Source organism: Symsagittifera roscoffensis, chromosome 5 (assembly GCF_963678635.1).
Source record: "Symsagittifera roscoffensis chromosome 5, txSymRosc1.1, whole genome shotgun sequence".
Taxonomy (NCBI): Eukaryota; Metazoa; Xenacoelomorpha; order Acoela; family Convolutidae; genus Symsagittifera; species Symsagittifera roscoffensis.
Genome location: NC_087066.1, coordinates 30,069,286 through 30,093,487, shown reverse-complemented (window position 1 = coordinate 30,093,487; position 24,202 = coordinate 30,069,286). Strand labels below are relative to the sequence as shown.

Below are 24,202 nucleotides of genomic sequence, written 5' to 3'. Positions count from 1 at the left end.
GACACTTTTAAAAAACTAACCCAATTTTAAAAAACTGCAACCCAGTTTTAAAAAACTGATTCAATAGGTAAATTTTTAATTCGTAGGAAAACTGAAAATCAAAATCCATTTTTAAAATCAGACGTCCGATCACGTTTTTGGGATTTTTACAGTTTTGCTTGTTCTTGGTGATGTCTGTCTTCTTTTTAAGAAAGATATGGACTGAATCTAAGAAGAGTGAAAACTGCTAAATAAAAATAAATTTGAGCCCGAACAAAATTTCTCATTTTTCCTGAAAAAAAAAAAACAAAAAACAAATCAGCACGGCCTGAAGAAGACTCGGAGCTTCGTTTTAGTTTTTATCTTTTGTTCGATTTTGTTAAATATCGATTTTGTTAAATATCTGCAAAAATGAAACAATTGTAGCCGTTCTACTGTTACTTTTTGTTTTCAAAATTGCGTGGTGTTTTTGGTGCCAATCGAAATAATAGATTCAAAAGGTATTGATTTCAAAATATTTCTACAAAGTACACGTCAGAAGCGAAGTCAAAAATTTTACTTAGAAAAAAAACAAAAAAAAACTTTTAAAGTGTTACTTTTCAAGATTTTCTCGCGCTAAAGAGCTTTTTCCAACTTTGATTAACTTTTCCAATAATTCATTTGGAAAACGTATTAAAAAGAGTGTTAGAAAATTTTCATGGACTCAAAGTAACCGAGGTGCATTTATTTAAAGAATTTCAACCTGCACATTTTGAAATATATATAGTTCTTAAAATTTTCATGATTTGTTGTTTTTTCATCCATTTGATCTAAATTAAGAAAACTGGATCAAAAAAGATCCTTTTTGAAAAAAAAAAACAACTGAGAAGTTTGAAACGAGTTCATCCAAGTTTCCTCGACCCATTTCCACGTCTGTAGAACAAAACACGAGTCCAATCATCACAATTTTAATACGAGCGCAAACAACGTTGTCCTGGTCAAAACGATATTGACACGATCAATAAAAGTGTCTTCAAAGAGATCCTTGACACGCAAGTATGCTAGGTTAGTGCCGACATGACCGATTGTTTTTGACGGTATTAATTGTGGCATTAGGGCACGTTGATATTTACGCAGTTTCTATGATGCGATGACAGTACCCGTACATTTATCAACTAGAAACTGAGAGTCCACACCGCCAAAACGGAAGCCAAATACATTCATGAAAACGAATATGATCAATCTTTTAGGTTGACTTTTTTCGCTAAGAAGATGATTGAACATTTTTGAAAATTTAACACTTTTCGAGTTTCGAAAAAAAAACATATCAGATCGGAGCAATTTGAATTGCAAAAACAATTTATAAATGAAATTTTTTGATAATATTAACACATTTTAAACAAATTGGGTCGATGTGTAAACTCTTTATGACGCAGGAAAAGCTCAAATTAAAATGCTCTTTCGAAACTAGAAATCTGTTAGATTTTTTCACACCATTTCATTACCGCTTTCGTTATTGGAGAGCGCAAATTGTCTACTTTTTAGCAATGAACTTGAGTTTAAATCAAAAAGAGCAAAAGTCAAAAAGAGCAAAAAGAATCAAAAATATGTATGATGCTTTTCTGTAGTTACTAGATCAATCTAAGACCTATTTCTGAAAGAAAAAACCAACAAAAATTATTCAAAATCTATCTGAGTGAAAGTCACTGCACTTCGTTCTTTTTACACTTAAAATCCACTGCTTAAATAGTAAGGCTACTTGTATATCAGGGCAAAGCCCTAAGTTTCCGACTGCCCCTTAATCTATATCGAATAGGATAAAAGTAAATATTGAACAAGACTGCTCGTATCAGGGCAAAGCCCTGAGTTTTTCGACAGCCTTTTAAGGCCTATGTAGCAGTAATAATTTGAAAAAATTAATTCTAATAAAAAAACTGAGTTTCTTTTTTTTTAAATTCGAGATTTTTTTGTGAAAATAATCCCCCCACGCGCCATATAAAGTACAAAGTGATAGATTTCGCTCCTATTAACAAATCAACTATGGCATAAAGGCATCCTTGAACCAATTTGGAGCATTTTCTAAGACGGATTAAATCTCCGCTTACGCGTTAATAGCGCGAAATATATCGCTCGTTAATTGCCCCAAAATGGCAATCTTCAAACCCCCATAACATTACGAAAAAAGATCACAGGTGAAATATCATTTCAAATATAAGCTCAGGACAGCAATAGCTGTCGAATGATATAAAAAAAACATCCGTCAAAAATGGCTTGTAAAAATTTGACTGAAGAAAAAACCCACCCCGAGCACAAATAATCCGTTACTTTCATTACGAAAGTCGGAACAAAAACTTTTAAATCTGGACAAAAGCAAAGATCAAGCGTATAAATTTGATTCGTACGAAATTAGTGCAACCAATTAGCTAGCCTCAACTTAATTTGGAACGATTTTTTGTGCGGGATAATTCGCCACGCATAAATAATGAGCGTTACGCTTTCAGGATTATGGATAAAATCTTCAAAGTGCGCATAAAATAATCCAGAGCATGTCCAAATTGGCAACTTTCAAACCCTGAAAACTTTGTAAAAAAGATCCGAGGTAAATTATTGCTTTAAATTTGATTTCAGGGAGTCGATATCCTCAATGTTGCATAAATTTTTTTTGTTAAAAACTATTATTTCCATCGCCGAAAATTGACTGAATAAAAAAAACCACACCAATCATAAATCTTCCGTTTTCTTCAAAAGTCGGAGCAACAAGACAATTTCATTCAATTTTTAATTTACCACAAAAATGTCCGACTTATGTTTAAAAGCTAACACGTAGATAACACAATCGCTTGCTTGTGGAAACACTTGAGTACTGACTCATAACTAATTTTCAATTGCTCGTCAAAATCTTTAAAAGTTAGCTTTTCTTATCTTCTTAGTTTGGGTTCTGGTTTATGGTACACTCAATTTTTGATTTGAAAATGTTTGAGAAGAGTTTCTTTGTGAAATTAAATAAATTACAGAAATAGAAATTTTTATTAATATGAAAAAAATTTAGCACTATCATGATCATATATTGCATGGCAAATAATAAATAAGATTACATGAGATTTGAGGAAAATTCTGTTGTTGCAAAGTTTGTTTCGAATATCCCAATCTTTTGGCTTGGAATGGTTCAACAAATCACATTACATCTACCAAGACACAAGACAGATTAGCTGCAAAAAATTTAATCTAATCCTGCGTAATGTGCATTGCAACCTAACTCAATTTTTTGCATTCAAATTACCAAAAAATAATTTAAAACTCTTTAGCAAAAATTCTGGAGTTTACGTTCGAGTGACTAGGACTCACAAACGATCAAGAAACTTTCGATAATTTTACGTCTATTATCTAGTCGTTACAATTTATATTCAAAATATTTCAGCACCTAAAATTGAATGCAATAGCATTTATTAGTTCCCATAAATAATTTTAACTGATGGAATTGACATAAAATAGCAAAAATTACGATACATTTTATATCTACACTACTTGAAATTTACAATACTATTTTTCAGAATATATCAAAATAAACACTGGTTTCTTTGTGGTTTAGCTCAGAAAAAAATAGATGCGAACAGAAACTAATGAAGAATCGAAGCTATTTATCTAAGATGAAAATGGTTAACCACGTATTCAAAATCCTATTAAGCAATCAACTTCAAATAAAATAACTTCTGAACTTGTAGATGTATTTAAAAAAAAAACACTTCGCATGACTTCAATCACAAAAAAATTGAAAGCTAGAAAGACTATTGCAGTATATATTTAAACAAATTTTCAACAATTCAACACTCTTTCAGAGATGGGACTTTCGTTTGTTGCAGTTTTGATGTTTTAGAGCAGAAGAATTTCAATAGTAAGTTTCTGCTTCGCCGCTTTTTGTCCTCCTAAGCGCACTTCTACTTTGCCGTTTTTTTGACGTACTTCTAATGAGTGTGATAAGTTTTTCTTGGCAACTGATGAGTTATGGTAATTATTGTCGGTTGCACTTTTTCTAGTTTTACAGAATATCGGGCACAGAGTAGGGCTAAGAAGGTAAAGACGATGTGATGTTTTCTCCTCCTCCGTTGCCAGTTTGGGTGTGCAAAGGAGTTGAGAGAGAGTGAGTCAGGGCGGTGTAGCAGTTCACACACACTCTCACATTAGTAGTGATTCTCTTTTGAGGAATGATCGTCTGATAATTACTGCATCTGAACACACCACAATTAAAACTATTTTATGACTACGCAAAGTAGCAAAACAAACCACATGGAGAAGCCATAATAAGCAAGTCTTGAGGTACTCAAGGATGCCGAAACAAAATATCGAATTTTCGAAATATATTTTTTTCGGGTTTGAATTTCGTAGAAAAGAATTACCTCTCACTAGGGCTCTTTGAATCTTTTTGATAAAGCTAATTGAAACAACTGGATCAGAGGAGGCGGTTGGGGGAAGCTCTCCTATTGAGAATCCAACCCTTTGCCATCCAAAGAGTCCAACTTGGTACTACTTTACGACATCCAATTTCGCCCGAACACCATTTACTTTTTGTTCGGTACTACACAGTTGCAACTAAAACGATTGCCTGTTTTTTTTTAAATTTTCGAATATTGATTTAAAAAACATGTGCCACGTTGAAGCTTTCTAAATTTTGATGATACTTTATGATCACCATTTTCCTCATAACAGTAGCCCAACTACATTCACTACGTTTATCGACTCTTAAAATGCTTGGCAATTTGGAGACACTAGATATCGAGATCAGTTGGTCTGCTTTAAGTATAACCTACCTTGTCTTGTGCCTTGTGCAATAGATTCGAACACAGCTATATGTACTTCGAAAAAAAAACATTAACACAGAGAATAAGCTGCTCTTCGCAACACTTGCGATAACACGACCAAAAAGCAGCTCTATCAAGTGAAATAAGAAAATGTAAAAGTAAGCCTCGAATTATCAAAAACTCGGCTACGCGTAGGATTTGAATCTGCGACCTACAGCAATCAAGATATTTTGAGTCTCACTCACTATCCACTCAAGCCTAACAACCGACAAATAGTAGTCACGAATAAAGCAGCTAAATATGCTAATAACTTGCCAAAGCGATTCAGCAAAATGGGCTCCAAACACAAATAAGCTCAACTTTGCATGTAATAATTTGGAATATAACAAACTGAAGGCATCCACACTAAGTTTGCTTATAACAAATCGCAAAGCATAAAGCAACATTATGCAAATTGTGCATTTCAAAAAGTGCGAGATATATGGAGTTGGAAAATTTCTGAAATCGAGTTTTCATTTTTGTTATGTTTGAAATAATTCACTTTTTTCGGTTCAGTTAATGAATTAAAAAAGAATCAACTGTGTTAACGTATTACTACTTGAAAGTCAAAGTACATGCTTTCAAAAAAGCTGTAAAGGTGCCCCACCTTTATTGGGGTGCCGCACCATAAAAGAGCCGCACCAATATTTGCGATTTATATTGGAACAAAAATAAGGTTCATACTATTACACTCGCTTCGCAAGTGTAAATAAAACTAAAGAAAATAATATAAAACTAGAGTGTAACGCACCTCCGCTGCTTCGAATTTTCAACAACTCAAAAAACTATTCTTTGAGTGTACTCTGACAGCACACAATTACAGGGTTCGTAATTACAATTTTTGTAAAGTTTTTTATTCAAATTTTTTATTCAAATTTTATACAAATTTTGAAGAACCATAAAACTTTGGTTACTGTAAGATTACTCTCAGGAGTTGCAAATCTTGCGTCCAAATGCGACTGCTCAATTGCGTTCAGTTTCCCAGATGTGACGTTTCTTAGTTAATTTTAAGTTTTTCGAAGAACTTATATAAAACTTCACAAAGTTTTATGGTTCTTCAAAATTTGTATAAAAAACGTGAATAAAAAACTTTGCAAAAATTGGGAAATTCAAATTTTGAGAAACGTCACCGTAAGTTTTCTGAAAGAAGTATTCAGATCTCGAAAACTACCAAAATTTGAGTGGCCTTTTTTAATGGCAATATTCGCAATCTTTGAAAGTACACAACTACAGGGTTGGGAATTTCACTTGAACGAATTATTGTGTAATTTGAGTTTTCTGAAAATTTCCAATTAAAAATCACAAAAATCGTCGTATCTTTAAAGAAAATGATTTGGGCATTCTTAATTGGAGGCCGAATTTGCAACCCCTGAGATTACTCTGACAGCCCCCAACTACAGGTTAGGAAATTCAAACTTACAAAAAAAATTAATTTTCATGAAAATTTTTTTTTGAAAAAATCACAAAAAACATCATATCTGGAAAACTACAAAGATTTGAGCAGTCAAATTGGGAGGGAACACTCACGAATCCTGAGAGTACCCTGACAGAGCCTCACTGCAGAAATTATAATTTCAAGTTTTGCGAAATTTTTTTATACCTAATTTTTCTGAAAATTTTTGAAAAAAAAAACTTAAAAAAACGTCATATCTCAAAAACTACGAAAAATTTGTGCAACCATATTCAGAGGCAAGATTTGCAGCCCCCTGATAGTACCCTCACAGATTCCAATAACAGGATTGAGATCTACAAACTTTTGGAATTTTTTACATTTAAGTTTTTTTGAAAAATTCGGAGAAAACCATAAAAAAACGTCATATCTCGAAAACTACAAGGATTTGAGCAGCCATAATCAGAGGCAAGATTCGCAACTCTTGAGAGTACCCTCACAATATCCAACAATAGGATTGAAACCTTCAATGTTTTGGAAATTTTTAAAATCTACGTTTTTGAAAAATTTTTGAAAAAATCATATAAAACGTCATATCTCGAAAACTACAAAGATTTGAGAAATGAGAATTGAAGGCAAGATTCGCAAACCCTGAGAGTACCCTGACAGCACCCAACTACAGGGTCAGAATTTAAAAAACAGACATTTTTCTTAATTAAATTTTCTAGAAATTTTTGAAAAATCTGGAAAGTTGCCTATCTCGTAAACTAAAAGGATTTGGTTATTCATATATGGAGGCCAGAATCGCAAAACTTGCAAAAACCCTGACAATATCCTACTATTGGGTTGCTAATTTCAAACTTGATGAAATAAACACTGAATTTAAACTGGAAAATTAAAAAAAATCTTAACCATTGCAATATACGATATAGCTGAAACGTGAAAAAAATTCTTTCGTTAGACACGCTCAAACTTTATTGATCTGACTGTTTTATCTAGCTTCAAAATAATTTCTTTTGCAGATAACCAGATATCTAGGACCAGTATTAACCTTAGATAAGCTGCAGATAATGGAGCTGATAATTTATTCAATTGTATCTAATGCAATTAGAACAATTTGCGTGCTGCTGCATGCAGAGGGCAAATAGTTGATAAACTGAATTAATATCAGGAATAGCAGCGGACCTAATGTCGAACCTTGTGGTGCATCATAAGTCAAAAAAGACTGCACGTATCAGAGCAAACCCCTGAATGTTCCGACTGCATTATAAGTTCTATTAAACAGTGTTCGCTTTATAACAATTGAGGAATTTTTCAAAAAAAAAAGATTTTTTTTTAAATTTGAGATGATTTTTAAAACAAATCAAACCATATGAGGTACAAAGTGATCGCAGTAATTAAGGCAAATAGCTTGCTTCAACCCATTCTCGCCGCTTGCTCGTTAAATCTCCGCTTGATCGCTAATAACGCGAAATAAATCGCGTGTTAATTGTCTCAAATTGGCCTAAATGCCAATCTTTTAAAATTTGAGCTCAGGACAAAAATACCTTTCAAACGATACAAAAAAAATTCGTCAAAAATGGCTAGTGAAAGAGTCGAAATTTGTCTGAAAAAAAACCATCCCGAGCACAAATATTCCGTGACCTGCTTCGAAAGTCGGAACAATAACTTCAGGAGTGAGTAATATTTAGTATTTCAAACATTTTTCTATGTGTACTAAGATAGCGCTCAAACCAGCTGAGGGGACTAGTTTTTTCAGCAGAACTTCATAACCTATGCAATCAAACGCTTTTTCGGGTCAGGAAAGAAACTATTTTCCTTATTTTTTTATTATCATCTCAAACATTCAGTTACTTCGGCTGATAGCATCAATTCTTTACAACAAAACATTCTTGAACGAAATCCAAACACCTGACGTATAGTCACTCGTAAACTATTTTCTAAGTAGTTAAACACCCTATTGTATATTAACTATTCATAAGCCTTACTCAGGGAAATTAAAATGGATATCAGACGGTAGTAACTAATATCTAAACTAGGGGCCCAGCTGAAAGCTGGAGAGACCTGTTTGATTATTTTAATATTGATTATTTTAAAATTGTTTTAAAATTTCAGGTTTCTCAAGTCGATAGCGCCCTTCATACGCAAAAAAAGTGAGAAAACGTAAGCATAGCGGATTCCATTGTCTAAAAAATACACACAATAAGTATATTGAATCTTTGTTCCAATGCCAAAAAACTTTTAAAAAAACTTTTCCTAAGTGTACAGCTCTTCCCCGAGACAAATTAAGGACCAGCCGCTTGGGCAGGGGAGTTTCCTACAACCTGGTCTATCGATTAAACCCTTAATCCCAAATCTGGACGGGTAGTTTTTGAGGAAATCGAAAATTTCCGAAAAAATGGGCAAAAAGTGAAAAAAGTACCGAGTTGTGAAGCTTTTCTAAGACCGTAGGGGGTGGGGTAGGGTAAAAACTGCCCTACATTTCATGCAGGCACGTAGGTGAAACGCTACTGAATCCATTGGTACCACTTTTATGAGAATCTGACGGGTAGTTTTTTGGGAAAGCGAATTTTTCGAAAAAGCGTCTCAAAAAAAAAAAAAAAAAAACAGATCTCATCTGGAAAAAAAAAAACGTTTTCATAACACCTGTTTAATAAATCAAACAGGAATTAACTCGAATAAAACTCAGTGAGAACTGGTGCTATTCGCATGCTTGAAACCTTAATTAGGACATTGCGAATGCTATCAAGCCCTGATAAAACTTTGTTGAGTAATTTATGAATGCATTCTGAAACTTCTTTGAGGGAAACTTTGCTCAGATAGAACAATAACGTCTGTTTCTGGTGAAATTGGGCGTGAAGGGCTCTCATGTTCCGTAAAATGTGAAGAAACGTTAGAAAATTCGTAACAAGGAGTTTTTCTTCTATGAAGGTCACTCCGGTTCGAGATTTCACGCAAATATATCCTAAATAGGCCCAAAAATTGGTTTTTATGCAACACTTGCATTGTTACGTAACTTAATTTTGATTCCAAAATCTGACTCCATCGACCGAGCAGTACAAAAAATAATAGTATTTTGCCGTAGTATGAAACCGTTTTTTTTCTCAAAACTATCAACTATTTTCTCCTCTAAAATTTACTACATCAATTCAAACAGATTCTGCACTTTTTTTACACAAGCGAAATCCGTATTCTCAAATATAAACCATTCAGAAAACATATTGGATTTGATTGTTTTCAAAAAAAAGGTATTTATCAATTACAATCTAGTTTAGACATGTTCTGGGGACTTTTATACAGCTGCGAAATTTGTTTTTGAACAAATTAACCCCTTTTATACACCTCATCGTCATTTTTCTTTAGATGTATAAAACCCATGTATTATCTGTTTTAGTGCCTAAGTGTGTTATCTGTAACAGATTCCTTACTAGTATTAAATCTGCAGAAAAATCATTTGATTTTAATCTAGGTATTGCGGCCCAAAACTCAATTTTGAAGACAATGGCTTCACTTTGCAAACATAGACAGATAAAATACGAAACTATCGCAAAAAGCTTCTATCGCTGATTTGACGAAGCCTTATTATCAAACAAAAATAACTGGCATCATCAGGAGCCAATTACTAGCTGACACTAATTTCTAAATACTGGAAAAAAACCATCACATTTCAGAGCCTAGCTACGCACATATGCTGTCATAAAAACAGGCAGAATGGAATGTACTTAAACGGAGCCGGTATAGCTAACCTATAATAAATTTCGAAGTGGAAACTGTATACGGACAAAGATGTTCAATTTATGTTGACAACAGTAGCCTCGCAATGTAAAATACGCTCCGTTTGCGATAAATTTTGTAATATCACGCTTAAAAAAGAAAGAATTAATTTCTCAATGTTACTAGAAAATTCATATCATATTGCGCATAAATACATCAGTATCAAAGAGGGGACAGCTAATGATCCCATAAGGGATACTAAATGCTGCCCAAAAAATATTAGAAACATGAATGATGTAGTTAGTTGGGTTTCAAATTATTATGAAATCTAGTGCATAAATTCTACATATTTGCAAAAATAGAACGAACAAAAAAAGGTGAAATATAAAATCATACATTAGAGGGTCTAAAGGCCTACTCAGAAATGGCATGATTTATCTCCGTTTTAAGTAACACACAACATAACTTAGTTTATTTAAAACAGTTGCAAATGTTAATGAACTGATTATAATATTTACCTAAAAAAATACAAGTTTTTTCCTTTCATTTTAAGCCTTGGGCATGAATATGAAATTTCTAAGTGTTAAGAAGACGGAGCCGACAGACAGCTGTAAACGTATCAATGTATGCAGTGAAACCGAAAAAAATTACTACAAATTCAAAAAATCTATACTCTCTTTGAAATTCAAGAACAACTGATCAATAAATCAACCTATTTTCAGAAACACTGGATAAATAAGTAATTTTTTATTTGGCTGGGAAATCTATTTAGACATATTTTTTAAAACTGGAAGTCGTTCACGTTTTTTGCACCATTTCAACTTTCGTAATTGAAGAGCGTAATTTTCTTCTTGTTAGCAATTGTTTGATTTGAACTTAGAAAGAAATCAAAAGTCAATCTGCAAAAAATCAAAATTGGTGTCAATAAATCTTTCCTAAAAAAAACAAAAAAAAAACAATCAACTAATTTCATTGACCATCAAAAAATTAATCACGTTACAGCTGATTCAAAAAAAATAGCCAACAAACAGATTAAAATACCAAAGAACTCAAGTAAAACCAAAAACAAAATGATCGGGTTTTTCAATATTCGGAGAAAAAATGTACCACAGAAGCTCTTACAGTTTCAACAATTTTGAAAGATTGACAAACTTTTTCATGAAACAAAGAGCTTCGCATCACATGCGACACTACCACAAAAATAGCATTGCAAGGTAGCAGACAGAAAAAAAGTCCAAAGAAAACGGAAAAAAATCGAATTGAACACAACTTAAAAATTTCAAAACGTTGTCTGGAATGATGTTCTTTTAGCAAAAAAACACGTCTGGAAACACTTTCAACTGCACTTTTTGAAAATTCAAGAGCAATTATCGAGCGAGAATAAAACCGCCATGAATAACTCTGAACAATAAATTCTATTGTGAAATTTTCAACGTTTTGTGCGATCCGTAGGAAAGCATACAAATTTTATGGTTCCCTCGATGGACCCAAAATTAAGTGAGTGGGCCGATAAAATATCAGCCGAAATCATTCAGGCCGAAAAATTTTCAACGAAAAAAAAACAAAAAAAGAAAATATACCAAGTCAAGGCTAGAAGAATTACAAATTGCACGAGCAATTGAAAACAAGTAACTACAAAGAAAACTGCATAAGGCAACAAAAATCTAAGATGTGGCAACGAAGCCGACAAAAACATAAGCAGAAAAATACACAGATGCGAAGCTGCGCTTCGCAAACACTTGCGAGAACACGACTAAAAAGCAGCTCTAGCAAGTTAAATAAGAAAAAGTAGAAGTAAGCCTCGAATAAGCAAAACCTCGGCTACGTGCAGGATTCGATTCTGCGACCTACCAAATCAAAAAATTTTAAGTCTCACTCACTATCCAATCAAGCCTAATAACCGATAAACATTATAAAGCAGCTAAATATGCTAATAACTTGCCAATGCCATTCAGCAAAAGTGGCACCAAATACAAATAGACTCAATTTTGCATGTAATAAATTAGAATATAACAAACTGAAGGCATCCACACTAAGTTTGCATGTAACAAATCGCAAAGCATAAAGCTACATTATGCATAAATAATGCATTTCAAAAAATTGCCAGATATATTGAGTTATAAATTTCTGAAGTCGAGCTTTCATTTTTGTTATGTTGTTTTCCAAAAAGTGCCCAAAAACTGACGAAATAGGGTCCTTATAGTATTTTTGGAGAGCTCGGAAAAATAAATTGGTCGACCTAAAAAAAAAGGTCCGCAAACTTTTCGAATTTTTTCGAAAAAATGCCCCCATCCCCCAGAAAATTTCTGCGCACGCCACCGCGTCATGCACAATACTTTTCAGGTAAATCTTCTCTCGTAAAAAAAAATGTAAACCAAAGAAGATTTTTGCATTAATTGAGCCAATCACAATTTCGCCATGCCAAGTCAAAGCCGCCAAAACCAAAAAGAAGAGCAAACCATTTTGGACAAACTTAAGAAGTCATAAATTTGTCTTTTGCTCAAAAAAAAAATCACAGATTATCTAAACGTGAAACTCACTTCGTTCCTTAACGCTAAAAAATGAATTTGAGCTTTGTTGAGATTTCAGCGCACATTTTTTTCTCCATTTTATCCACGAGCCTTCTTTTAAACTGAGATGAGAACAATCAGATGTCATCTTACACTTTCTTCACCTTTTTTTCAATAATACAAAGAATTTTAAAATTTCCAAACAAAAAATGTTCGTTTTTTGGCTGATTAAAAGTTCTAATCTTGAAATGATACTTGCAATTTAAGAAAAGTATATATCAAATATCTTACTTGGCACAGAATAGTTTCCCACAGTTTCTACAATGGTGCCGTCTCTCCGTGAATGAGAAGGGGACTGAGCAGTGCATGCATTGACTACTACCTTCATCCCTCATCCAGTTGTCGACTGGCGCCTTCCCAGGTGCACTGTCACACACCAGCCACTGCAGCACTCTGCCTCTGCTATCTCCCACATACAGTTTGGAATGGTCACTACACACAATAGGGTAAACATCATTATTATCACAAATATCATGATTCTCTCACAGGTGATTTCAACAATTACCGGAAAGATCTGACACATACATGAAGTGGAGCTTCGCATCACATGCGATACAACCCAAGCAGAGCATTGCAAGCAAGCAAACAGAGACAAACCGAATAAAGGAAAATTCAATTACAGAAAAACAGTCGGTAACACAGATACCAGCATTAAATACACTTTCACTGTCTATCAAGCGGCGGACAATAAGTGGGTAGACGACCGTTGAGCCGAAAACAGAAAAAAGCTATAAGAAATTGTAACCTTTCGTCATAAAAAACTTTGACCAATTAAGACTTTGAACTTTTGCACCACAACCGAACTGAATTAATTATAAACAACCAATTTTTGCCCTTCGACACAAAAAAGGTGACGAATCCGATACAGCATAAAGCCCGAAAAGTAATCCGAATGAAACTTTCAAGTAAAAAAAAAGAAAAATATGCAACAGGGAAGAGTGCTAACAATACAAGAAAAATCCGTGATGTGCAAACTAAGCCGACCAGACAAGCAGATAGCAATGGACCACCGACAATGAATTTTTTTCCCGGAAAAAATTTCAAATTCATATATACTGCAAAAAAAACAAGGTCCGGTCGGGACTCAAATCCCAGACCAAAGAAATCCAAGGCATCTGCTTTACCTCCAGACCAAATGGGAAGGAGGCTAATCAATATAGGGTTCTATAAAAAAGCAAGCTCAATTTCTTGCAAATTTGTTAGAAAAGTTATCTACGGGGAAAAGGAAATAAAGTGAGCTTCAAAAAAATCAGAATTCACACCGCGAAAAACCGAGTTTGAGCATGAACCAACTTTTTCCTGAAAAAAAAAACTAAATTTTTCGCGATCTATATAAGAATCTGAACTACGTTCATCGACTCCTAATAACTTTTTTCTTATGCTGGACAATTATATGGTTCGCTATATATTTTCTTCCATGATATTATATGGAAAATTGCAAAAACAAAAGTCAAACAGCGAAAAATCGAATTTGAGAGTGAACAGTGAGACTTTTCCTGGAAAAAAGGAACGAAAAATCAAAAAGACCTTCAATACGTTCGTTACTCTTAAAAAATTGACGGTTTATTACAGCTAGTTGATCCCGCCAAAAAACTTCTTTTCCAACCTCACTCTTGTTACTAGCTGTTTTACGAAAAAAAAACTTTATCCGGTTTTCTCACGGATGAATGGCGATTGCTGTGACTGAGGCTGGGTACTGGTTATCTTGTCTCTCGAAGGCTGTGTGTGCAGTGAGCTTAGTTCTGAACTTTATCTGGTACTGCCACTTGTAGCCCTGCTTCAGTCCCCCTCCCCCAATCCCACCATCTTCCGATCGCGTGAGAATTTCAGTCTCCATGCTGAACGCATCACTTCTAGTTCTGTTACCAACGCCAGTCTCACTTCGAGTCTAAAATTACAATGAACGTCATTATGCTTCACGATTCAATTAAAACTTTTAAGAAAAAAAAACACATTTTTAGTTATCGTAACTGCATATATAAGAAAAGATTCAGAAACAGAGAAATAGCAGTCGCAGTTGTGTAAGTTAATCTTAAATTCTATGAAAAGACTACATTAGAGGTCTATCAATGGAATGGCAAGGTTATCGAAATAGGTGTTCTTTACTCACCCAAACAAAGAGCTGAAAAATTATTTAAACTTGAATGAAAGAATCATTTCTTAAATATAGGCGAATAGCTTCGTACCACTTGCGATACAACAGAAACGGTGGAATCCCTCATACGCAAAGGACCGAATGCGCGAAAATAAAAATCAGCCAATCAGATTTCAGTAACCTAAAATTTGGAAAAAAAGTAAACATTTCCAGGGACTTAATATTGATATTGGCCGAATATAAAAACGGCAGAAATATGCAAAATTTTCAAATTGTCACTGACCCCCGCCGAATTGAAACAAATTTTAGATTTTAAGGGTTTCGTTATGAAAGAAGCAAATATTGCTTCATTTTAATTGAATGGCAATTGATTCTTTTTAAAAATTGACTTTCAGCTATTTTAGTTTTCGGTCTTTCGCACACCAGTTTTTCGCCCTTTCGGTCCTTCGCGCATGAGAATAGTCCCCACAGAAACAGCACGGATGCTAGACGAAAGCCACTGAGCTGAAAAAATTGAAAACAAAAAAAAACATCAAAGAAAAACTTTGATCTCGAGAGGAGTTCAATTTGAGGAAAGCATGTTTTCAGAACACAATAGCTAGTGTTGAAATTAACAAATTTTACTGAAAGGCAAAACGACAAAAAGAATACGGAAAAGAATAAAATAGCTTCAAAAAATTAATCATATTTGCTAGAATCGAGCCTCGGACATGGAAATTATGTGTCTGCTGGTCCTGAAAATCTTCGTCAAGTCTGCTTCAAATATTCAAATAATTAAGTGCTTCGCAAACACTAGCTAGAACACGACATGAAGCAGCTCTTTAAAGTGCAATGAAGTGTTGAAATTAGCAAACTTTACTGAGAGGCGAAATGGCAGAACGAGTACGGAAAAAATTGAAATAGCTTCAAAAAAATTCATAATAGCTTGAATCCAGCCTCGGACATGGAAATTATGAGTGTCTGCTGGTCTTGAAAACTTTCGTCAAGTCTGCTTCAAATATTTAACACAAATGCGAAGCTTCGCTTCGCAAATACTAGCAAGAACACGACATAAAGCAGCTCTATAAAAAGCAATAATAAAAAGTAGAAATAAGTCGCGAATTAGTAAAAACTCGGCTACGTCTCGGATTCGATCTCCTTTCGATCGCGACCTAGAGATTATCAGTATCACGCACTAACCACTGAGCCACGGAAGCTTAATGAATTACAACCACTAGCCACAAATAAAGCCGAGAACAGATGCTATAATTTTTCCAATGCTACAGATCGTGATTATAGCAAAAAATGCCACCAAATAAGTGAACACTTTTATTTGCGGCTTAGGTTACAAAAAAAGAAGGTTCGTACTTAACCACTACGCTGCTCGCGAGTGTAAATGCTTGCCATCATCAAAGCGTATCAAATCGGTCTATATAAACTTCTTCACTACGTTCATGGATATTTCGATTCATATACCAAAACTATCTTTAATCACAAGATGGAATTACAAGTTGCAAAAAAATTAAATTGAATTTCAGGTATAGTAAAAATTGTTCAAATCAGAATAAAGTACAAACTTTGGAAAGTAACTCGATAAAAACGAGCAGATAAACAATACTCCGAAAATTGAATTTTAAAAACTACTCCCTGCCGGAATCGAACCCAGATCTTTTGTAAGCTCAAGCACAGGCGTAACTTCTTGACTAGACGTGCAGGAAATGTCAATAACTTTGAATTTATCCTATAGCACGTGAAATCTCACGTGCGAATTTTATTAGAGAATTGTTTACGAGACAAGAAATTTAGTACCAAATTACAAAAACCATGCTAGTGGCATGGTTAAATATAAATAAAAGATCCTATTGCTGTGCGAGATGTTAAAACAATTTGTTCTGATTACGCTTATTTCAGCAAAAAGAAAATCGAGTTTTGTATTCCGACCGCTTCACAAAATTAAGGGAAGGAACTATGACTAAGGTTTTCCGTGTTTTGACCTAACGGATCGAAAATTACAAGTGAGACGATTAGTGATTGAACACTCAAAAATAAGCTACTACAATATATAAACTGTTCCAGCAACAAGTGCATCTTTTGTGACGTTACCAAATTTTTTGAACTACTTAGCTTTTATTTTATGATTCCGGTCGGAACATTCTGGGCTACTTGCACGGCAAACTGCTACCATTGTGTCTTTGGTGTAGGCTATAACTTAAAGCTAATTCAGAAAAGAGCTTGAATAACGATTGCTGTTTGATAGTGGAATTTGCCTTCATTTTAGGAAAGGAAAAGAACTGAACTTCAAAAGAAATCAAAAGTTCAACCGCGAAAAATCAAGTTTAAACGGGAACAATTTTAGTTTTCCTAGAAACAAAAACAAAAAATCATCACGACCAATGTAATAGTCTTCACTACGTTCATTGACTCCAAAAAACCTAAATTCTGAATAACGGGATGTTTTAAGAGCAAACATTCTCAAAAACGTCCATTTCGTTGGTCTGTTCCACAAACTTTACCGCTTGTTAATTAACGTATGTACGCATTGTTCGATAAATAACACGCTGTATAAAATCAGGGGCAGATTAAAGGGAATGGACCTCAGGAATCCGACTAAAAGCGGTTTTGATTCGAATTCCTTACTAATTTTTTTCTAAAAGCTCAGTTGCACCAATATATGTTAGTTTTGAGATGGTAGGGCGCCAAAATGGTTCAAAGGTAAAACCTTCAAAGGTTCAAAGGTAAAAATGGTTCAAAGGTATTTTTGGACTGTTTTTTTTTTCAAAATTTGCTTACACTGCAGAACATTTCGGCGAAATAGAGAGGCACTTAGCATAGTGGTAAGGCGTTCACTTTGAAATCATCAGATCGTGTATTCGATCCCATGCCATGGCAATGATAGTGTGTGAGGACGAGCTCTCACTTGACTTCTAGCTTCAGGTTAACCACAACCTGACCAACTTTGGCTGCAATAGTGGTACCACGTGAAAGTTCTAGACGCAAAAAAAACGGCCTTGAGCTGCAAAATAGAGCTTCGCTCAACAAAATAACACTGGAATATGTGCGATAATACAAATGGACTATTCTCGACAGGACTGTTAAGGCCTACTGATAGATCCTCTGGAACTACATTATTATTATTTTCATATTGTTTTGAAAAAGCTCGGAAAATCAATTTTATCAAACAAAAAACCCTCGAACAAACTCTAGTTCCACCCTTGTTCAAAATAATTCAGTTTAAACGGTTCCCAGTTTTTTTATGTACCTATTGCAAGAAACTGGGAATGAGTACGCTTCATTTATCCCTTCCATTTTCTCACCTCGCCTATATCACTTCTGCTCACAATGTGGAACGTCTCAGAATTCATCCTAGATGACTGCATCGACGCATCTGTGGGAAAACTCGGGCCTGTGCTCTCACAATTCGGATCAGCATTGGCTGTATTCGCATGACTTGATTCCTGAAACGGATCTGGAGTTCCTGGGGTCAGAGGTTCTGAGCCCGGTTCCTGTTGGTATGTACTTCCTGAAGAATTTCTCTGGGTCGATGTAGACGAAAACGGTATTCTAGTACTCGAATAGTGCGATTCTAGATCTGAAACTGCGTATCCGGAGGAGTCAACAACATTGGTTCCAGAAGTTAATGTCATTGAGAGGGTGTTGTCTAGTTCCAAGCCATTATTTGGCACCGAAGACGGGCTAATGTCAGGATCACAAGGAGTGAACATCGCCGACTGGCTTGTATCGTCAGCATCGAAGGCGTCCTGAAAAAAACGAAACAGTAAAATGAAACCTTTAACATCTGGAATTGAGAACTGTGGCGTTACTAGCAAGTAATGACCAGAAATCAGGGTTCAACTCGTACTACCAACCTTCGCATCGAGAGTCAGAGGCTCTATTTACTCCCCAATTGCTTGCCAAAGCTTTGTTGTCAAATTGTTATCACATTAAATGATCCTAGAAATCCCAATCAAATTCATGAACGTTTTTACCTCTTCTAGACTGTCAATAGAATATCTTTTTTGAACTCCCATTGCACTTCTTTGGTTCCCGTTGTCCCTGGCACTCTGGCCATCAATGGCATCAGTACTGGCAACTATTTCTCCGTTTGATTCATTAGTCTGTCTTATGTGCTCTGCACTGACCGTGTCGTATGGACTATTGCACGGTACTTGACGCATCTCAATGCTCCACATCTAAAAAAAACAAATCCCTCTAGCAAATGAACCAGTTTTTTAGAAATAGCACATAATGTACCAGTTAGGCTTTGCTGTTTAAATATATATACATGAAAACTTTGTCAACAAGTCATTTTGAATTGAACTTAAAAAAATGTTTAAATATGACAACCGGATCCAAAACCTATTCTACGTCTTTCCGAGATAGTGAACACAATGTTTATCTTTTTTACCTGAGAAATGAATGTTCTTCAATAAATCGAACGGTATGATTTAGTAATAGCTATTGGGCAACTTACCCTCACAACTCCGTCCGCTGACCCCGTTAGAATGACATTGTCACTATTCCATTCATTCAGCTCGCTAGCCGCGAGACAGGTTATGCCTCCAGTAGATGCTCCTCCTCCGAAACTAGCGGCTGCTGCAGTCATATTTACACTGCCTGTCATCCCGGTTGAATTGTTGATCGTCCCACTGGCGAATGTGGAGTTGCGCACAGATGGCGTCGTGGGTTGGGGGAGTGTGAGGTGGGACATGTAGGTCTGTTGGCTGCTGGTGACAGCTGTGTTGATGAATGCAATGGGTTCGCAGTTGATGGTCCACACGTAGAGGTACCACCCAGCAGTCGTGATCAGTTCACCCTGGCAAAAGTCAACAACGTAACTTTACATAATTGGCCAAACCTTACCAAAAAAAACTTTTTAAAATCTCAGATACTCTTCATTCACACTTATTGTAACAAGCACTAGGAATATTTTAAGTAGCTTAATCTTTGCACTTTATGAAATGCGTACTCATTTTGTTTCATTTTGGCTCAAATTTTGGCTGTTTGTTTCATTTTGGCTCAAATAATTCAGATTTTTCGGCTCCTGTAATTTTAACAAGGAGTAATTTATTGGCCCTGATGGAGCGTCTGCGGAACTCACAGATAGGTTGTTGATGTGGCAGCAGGTGATTGGGTGGAAGTGGTTAGGCAGTTGTCTCACTAGTTGCAGAGTGTTCACATCCCACACTATCCCCGTGCAGTCCTTACTCCCACTCAGCACTATGTGGTAGTTGGACGAACTACTCAGACAGGTGATGGGCGCATGGTGACCATACAGTTGCTAAAGCACAGAGGAGAAAGCACATTAAAATCATCAGCGGCGAAAACTCGGCTGAAAACCAAACTATTTTTTCATCACGTATGACCAAGTCTAATATTCAATCGCATAACTGTATTTGACAGCAATTTAAGTACTTCTTTGTTTGATATTTTTACTAAGAGGCAAAACCAAGCTTCCCAAAACTTGCGCTACAACGCAAACATAGCATGGCGTGCTGCCGAAACAAAGTGAATAAAAAACATCCCCCAAAAACGCCATACGTTTGTCTCAAAAAAGTTCAATTTGAAAGAAACCATATAGGAAATCTAATGCCAGCGTAAATATGGCACTGAGACTAAAAGTATCTTAGCTGTAACTTAGCTGACAATACTTGTGTAGACGCCCAATTAGCCATTAAAATTGAGCTACCAAAAACTTGAAAACTAAAGTTTGGTCCCCCGAAGCACACAACAAAAAATATTCTTATACACAAAAAATATATATATATATATATATTTTTGCCCTTCAAAAGACAAAATATGCGGCGCCTAGGCGTCTAAAAGCCGGAACCATTTAATCAAAAGAAACACGTTTAAAGCAAAAAAAAAAGAAAACAAAATCTAAAAAAATCTAGGATTGCATTTTAAAACAGCTCAACTTTTCAAAAAAAATTGCGTCCTGCGTGATACGAAGACAAAAACAAGCAGACATACGATAGTCGTAAAACCAAATTCTTAGAAAGCAGAAATTTTCTTGTTTGCAAAAAACACCCCGCCCGATCTCAAACCCTGACACTTTTGTCGTCCCAAGCATGGGCGTTTCCTCTGAACCAAATGGGCGTTACCTCTGCGAAAAACTCATTGCAATTAAATTTAATATACCTAGCACCTAGCCTCTCACATGCGAATTCTGTAAATTTTCAACGGAAAACAGTCTAGAACTGGTCGCAAGTTTTGATATGAAGGAAATCGTACTGACGACCTGAATAATACGAGTCTCGCGTCCTTGCATTTGTGCCTGGTTGCTTGAAAAAGGCAAACATTAGACACAAATATAAAATAGACTAGCAATTAATGCACCTTCGGTGCTTCGAAATTTTTCGACAACTCATGAAAAAAACCGCATATATTGGAAACAACATCTGCAAACTTTTAGTGTACTCTGACTGCACCCAGGTTTGGTAATTTCGAACTTTTGAATTTTTTTTAATTCCCATTTTAAAAGCGTCATCTCGAAAACTTAATGGGCCTCTGGAGAAATTTGGAAGCCAGATTTGCAACCACTGAGACTCCCTGAGAGCACCCTACTATAGGGTTAGGAACCCAAAATTTAGTGAATTTTTTAAACCTAAGATTCCCGAAAAAAAAACGTCTTTTCTCGGAAACTAAAAAGATTTGAGCATTCATATTAAGAGACAAGATTTGAGACGCCTGGGTGTACGCTGACAATAAGGTTGTATCTTCATCAAGTTAGTAGTTTCAAATTTTTTGAATTTCTTTGTAGATAAGTTTCTTCTCTATCGAAAAACGTCACATCTCGGAAACTAAAAGCATTTGAGCAGTCGCGTTTAGCAGTCACATGTGGCAAGATTTGCAACTCTTTAGAGTACCCTGACAACACCGAACTATAGAGTTGGGAATTTCAAATTTTGAAAAATAATTAATTTAAACTTTCTAAAAATTTTGAAAAAATCACAAAAAACGTCACATCTCGAAAACTACAAAGAATTGAGCAGTGATATTTGGAGGCAAGATTCGCAATCCTTGAGAGCACTTTGACAGGACCTAACTACAGGGTTGGGAATTTCAGATTTTTAGAGAATAGAAATAATTCAAGTTTTCTGAAAAATTTTGAAAAAATCGCAAAAAACGTCATATCTCGAAAACTACAAAGAATTGAGCAGTGATATTTGGAGGCAAGATTCGCAATCCTTGAGAGTACTTTGAAAGGACCTAACTACAGGGTTGGGAATTTCAGATTTTTAAAAAATAGAAATAATTCAAGTTTTCTGAAAAATTTTGAAAAAATCGCAAAAAACGTCATATCTCGAAAACTACATAGAATTGAGCAGTCATACTTGGAGGCAAGATTTGCAATCCTTGAGAGTACTCTGACAGGACCTAACTAAAGGGTTGGGAATTTCAGATTTTTAAAAACTAATAATAATTTAAGTTTTCAGAAAAATTTTGAAAAAATCACAAAAAACGTCATATCTCGAAAACTACACTTGAGCAGTCATATTTGGAGGCAAGATTCGCAATCTTTGAGATTACTCTGACAGGACCCAACTACAGCGTTGGGAATTTCAGATTTTGCGGAAAAAAATTTAATATAAGTTTTCTGAAAATTTTTTGAAAAAATCACAAAAAACGTCATATCTCGAGAACTACAAGGATTTGAACAGTCATATTTGGAGGCAAGATTTGTAACTCCTTAGAGTACTCCGAGAGCACCCAACTACAGGGTTGGGAACTTCAAGTTTTGTAAATTATTTTGTTATTTGAAATTTCTGAAAATTTTTGAAAAAATCTCAAAAATCGTCTTATCTCGTTAACTAAAATGATTCGGGCATTCAAAATTGGAGGCCAAATTCGCAACCCCTAATTGGGCTGCTTAACTTAAACTCGGTAAAATAACCATTAAAATCAAATCGGAAAATCGAAAAAATTCTTAACCATTGCAATATACGATATAGCTTAAACATGCAAAAATAATACGTTGAAAAAGCTTAAACATGGCGAGATAGTGAAGCCCGCATTTAAATATATAATAGATAGAACAAATGTTTCTAACAAGCACTTTCATTTGCGAATTGGGTTTGAAAAAGTGGATTAGTAATACTAGCGCCTGCCTCGCACCAATGGTTCTTCAAATAGATTGTTGGAGGTGAAAACAATTTTCTAATATATATACCAAAACCACGATATTAAGTCCATCAGGTTTTCTATTTCATTTTTTAACAGTTTATGAAATCAACGGTAAAGTTATTTTCACCAAGAAAATAATAACTCCAAAACTACAGAGTTTCATCGAATAATTGAATTTTGAACTCAAAAATAGGGCGTTAAAAAGGCCAACATCATGCAATTCCACTTTTCATATATATTTTTTAAAAAGTTCAAAAACTAACATGAATGAGATAAGTAAATTAGCTGAAAAATTAATTGAAATTGTCCGACCTAAAACTGAGAAGCTCAAATAGAAGCAAAATTGCAATCCCTAGGAGTAACCTGACTGCAACCCATAAAAAAGTTAAATTTCAAGTTTTGTTAGTTTTTTATCAAAGCCGAAAGCATTTGAGCAATCAATTTTGAGGACCGGATTTGCAGCCCCCTAGGTACCTTGAAAGCACCCTCACCATAAACTTGCGAACCTGAAAACGCCATGTCTGGCAATTTGAAAAATCAGTCATATCTGGAGGCCAAATCTGGGACACCACAGTGTACCCTGACAACATCTGACCACAGAGTTGACAATTTCCAGTTTTGTGAGTTTCTTTTATATCTATATTTTTTGAAAAACGAAAAAAACCATAACTAAACGCCATATATCGGTTACCAAAAAAATTTGAACAGTAACATTTTAAGGCCAGATTTCCAACCCGTGTGTGTACACCATCATAGGTTTGAGAACTTCAAGTTTGACAGCACATCACCAGCACACCACCATAGACAGTACATCACTATACGGTTGAGAATTTCGAGAGTTTGTTTGGTTTTTGTTTTTTCTTAACCAAAATTTTTGAAATAAATTGAAAAAAATTATTAAAACGCCTTATCTCGAATTTTTTTTTTGAACAATCACACTCGAAGGTCAGATTTGCAACCAGCAATGGTACCCTGACAGCACCCCAACATAAGGTTGACAATTTCAAGTTCTGTTAGTTTTTTAACCTAACTTTTTGAAAAAAAATTGAAAAAATCATAAAAATTGCACTCGAAGGTCAGATTTGCAACCGGCAATGGTACCCTGACAGCACCCCAACATAAGATTGAAATTTTCATGTTCTGTTAGCTTTTTAACCTAACTTTTTGAAAAAACTGAAAAAATCATAAAAATCGCGGTAAGATCAGTCATTTTAGAAGACAGATTTGCAAACCTACAATTGACCTTGACCACTTCCCACTATACGGTAGAGAATCTCAAGTTCTATTAGTTTTTTTGAAACTTAGAAGTTTCTGAAAAACAAATTTAAAAAAAAACGTAAAAAACGCCATATCTCGGAAACGAAAATCGTTTGATATGTTATATTTGAAGGTAAAAATTAGCTGCTCTGAGAAGAAATTCAAGTTTCGTTTGTTTTTTTTTTTTTAAAAAAAACATAAAAACCGCCATATCTCGAAAACCAAAAAAATTTAATCAGTAATATTTGGACGCCAGATTTGCAATCCCTGAGTCTACCCT

The 24,202-nt window shown here is 34.9% G+C and overlaps 1 protein-coding gene across 3 annotated transcripts in view; it reads right to left on the bottom strand.

Annotated features, from left to right (window-relative positions):
* Window positions 1-2,975: 2,975 nt before the first annotated feature.
* LOC134846137 (WD repeat and FYVE domain-containing protein 3-like) overlaps window positions 2,976-24,202 on the bottom strand; it is a 78,523-nt gene continuing 57,296 nt past the window's right edge. For all 3 annotated transcript variants that reach the window (XM_063863359.1, XM_063863361.1, XM_063863360.1), the window contains 7 exons: window positions 19,640-19,819; window positions 19,013-19,354; window positions 18,528-18,731; window positions 17,856-18,299; window positions 14,129-14,355; window positions 12,699-12,899; window positions 2,976-4,184 (listed from right to left, as the gene is read on the bottom strand). In XM_063863359.1, the coding sequence (XP_063719429.1) occupies window positions 4,022-4,184; window positions 12,699-12,899; window positions 14,129-14,355; window positions 17,856-18,299; window positions 18,528-18,731; window positions 19,013-19,354; window positions 19,640-19,819 (1,761 nt within the window). In that variant the 3' untranslated portion in view covers window positions 2,976-4,021. The remainder of the gene's footprint in view (window positions 4,185-12,698; window positions 12,900-14,128; window positions 14,356-17,855; window positions 18,300-18,527; window positions 18,732-19,012; window positions 19,355-19,639; window positions 19,820-24,202) is intronic.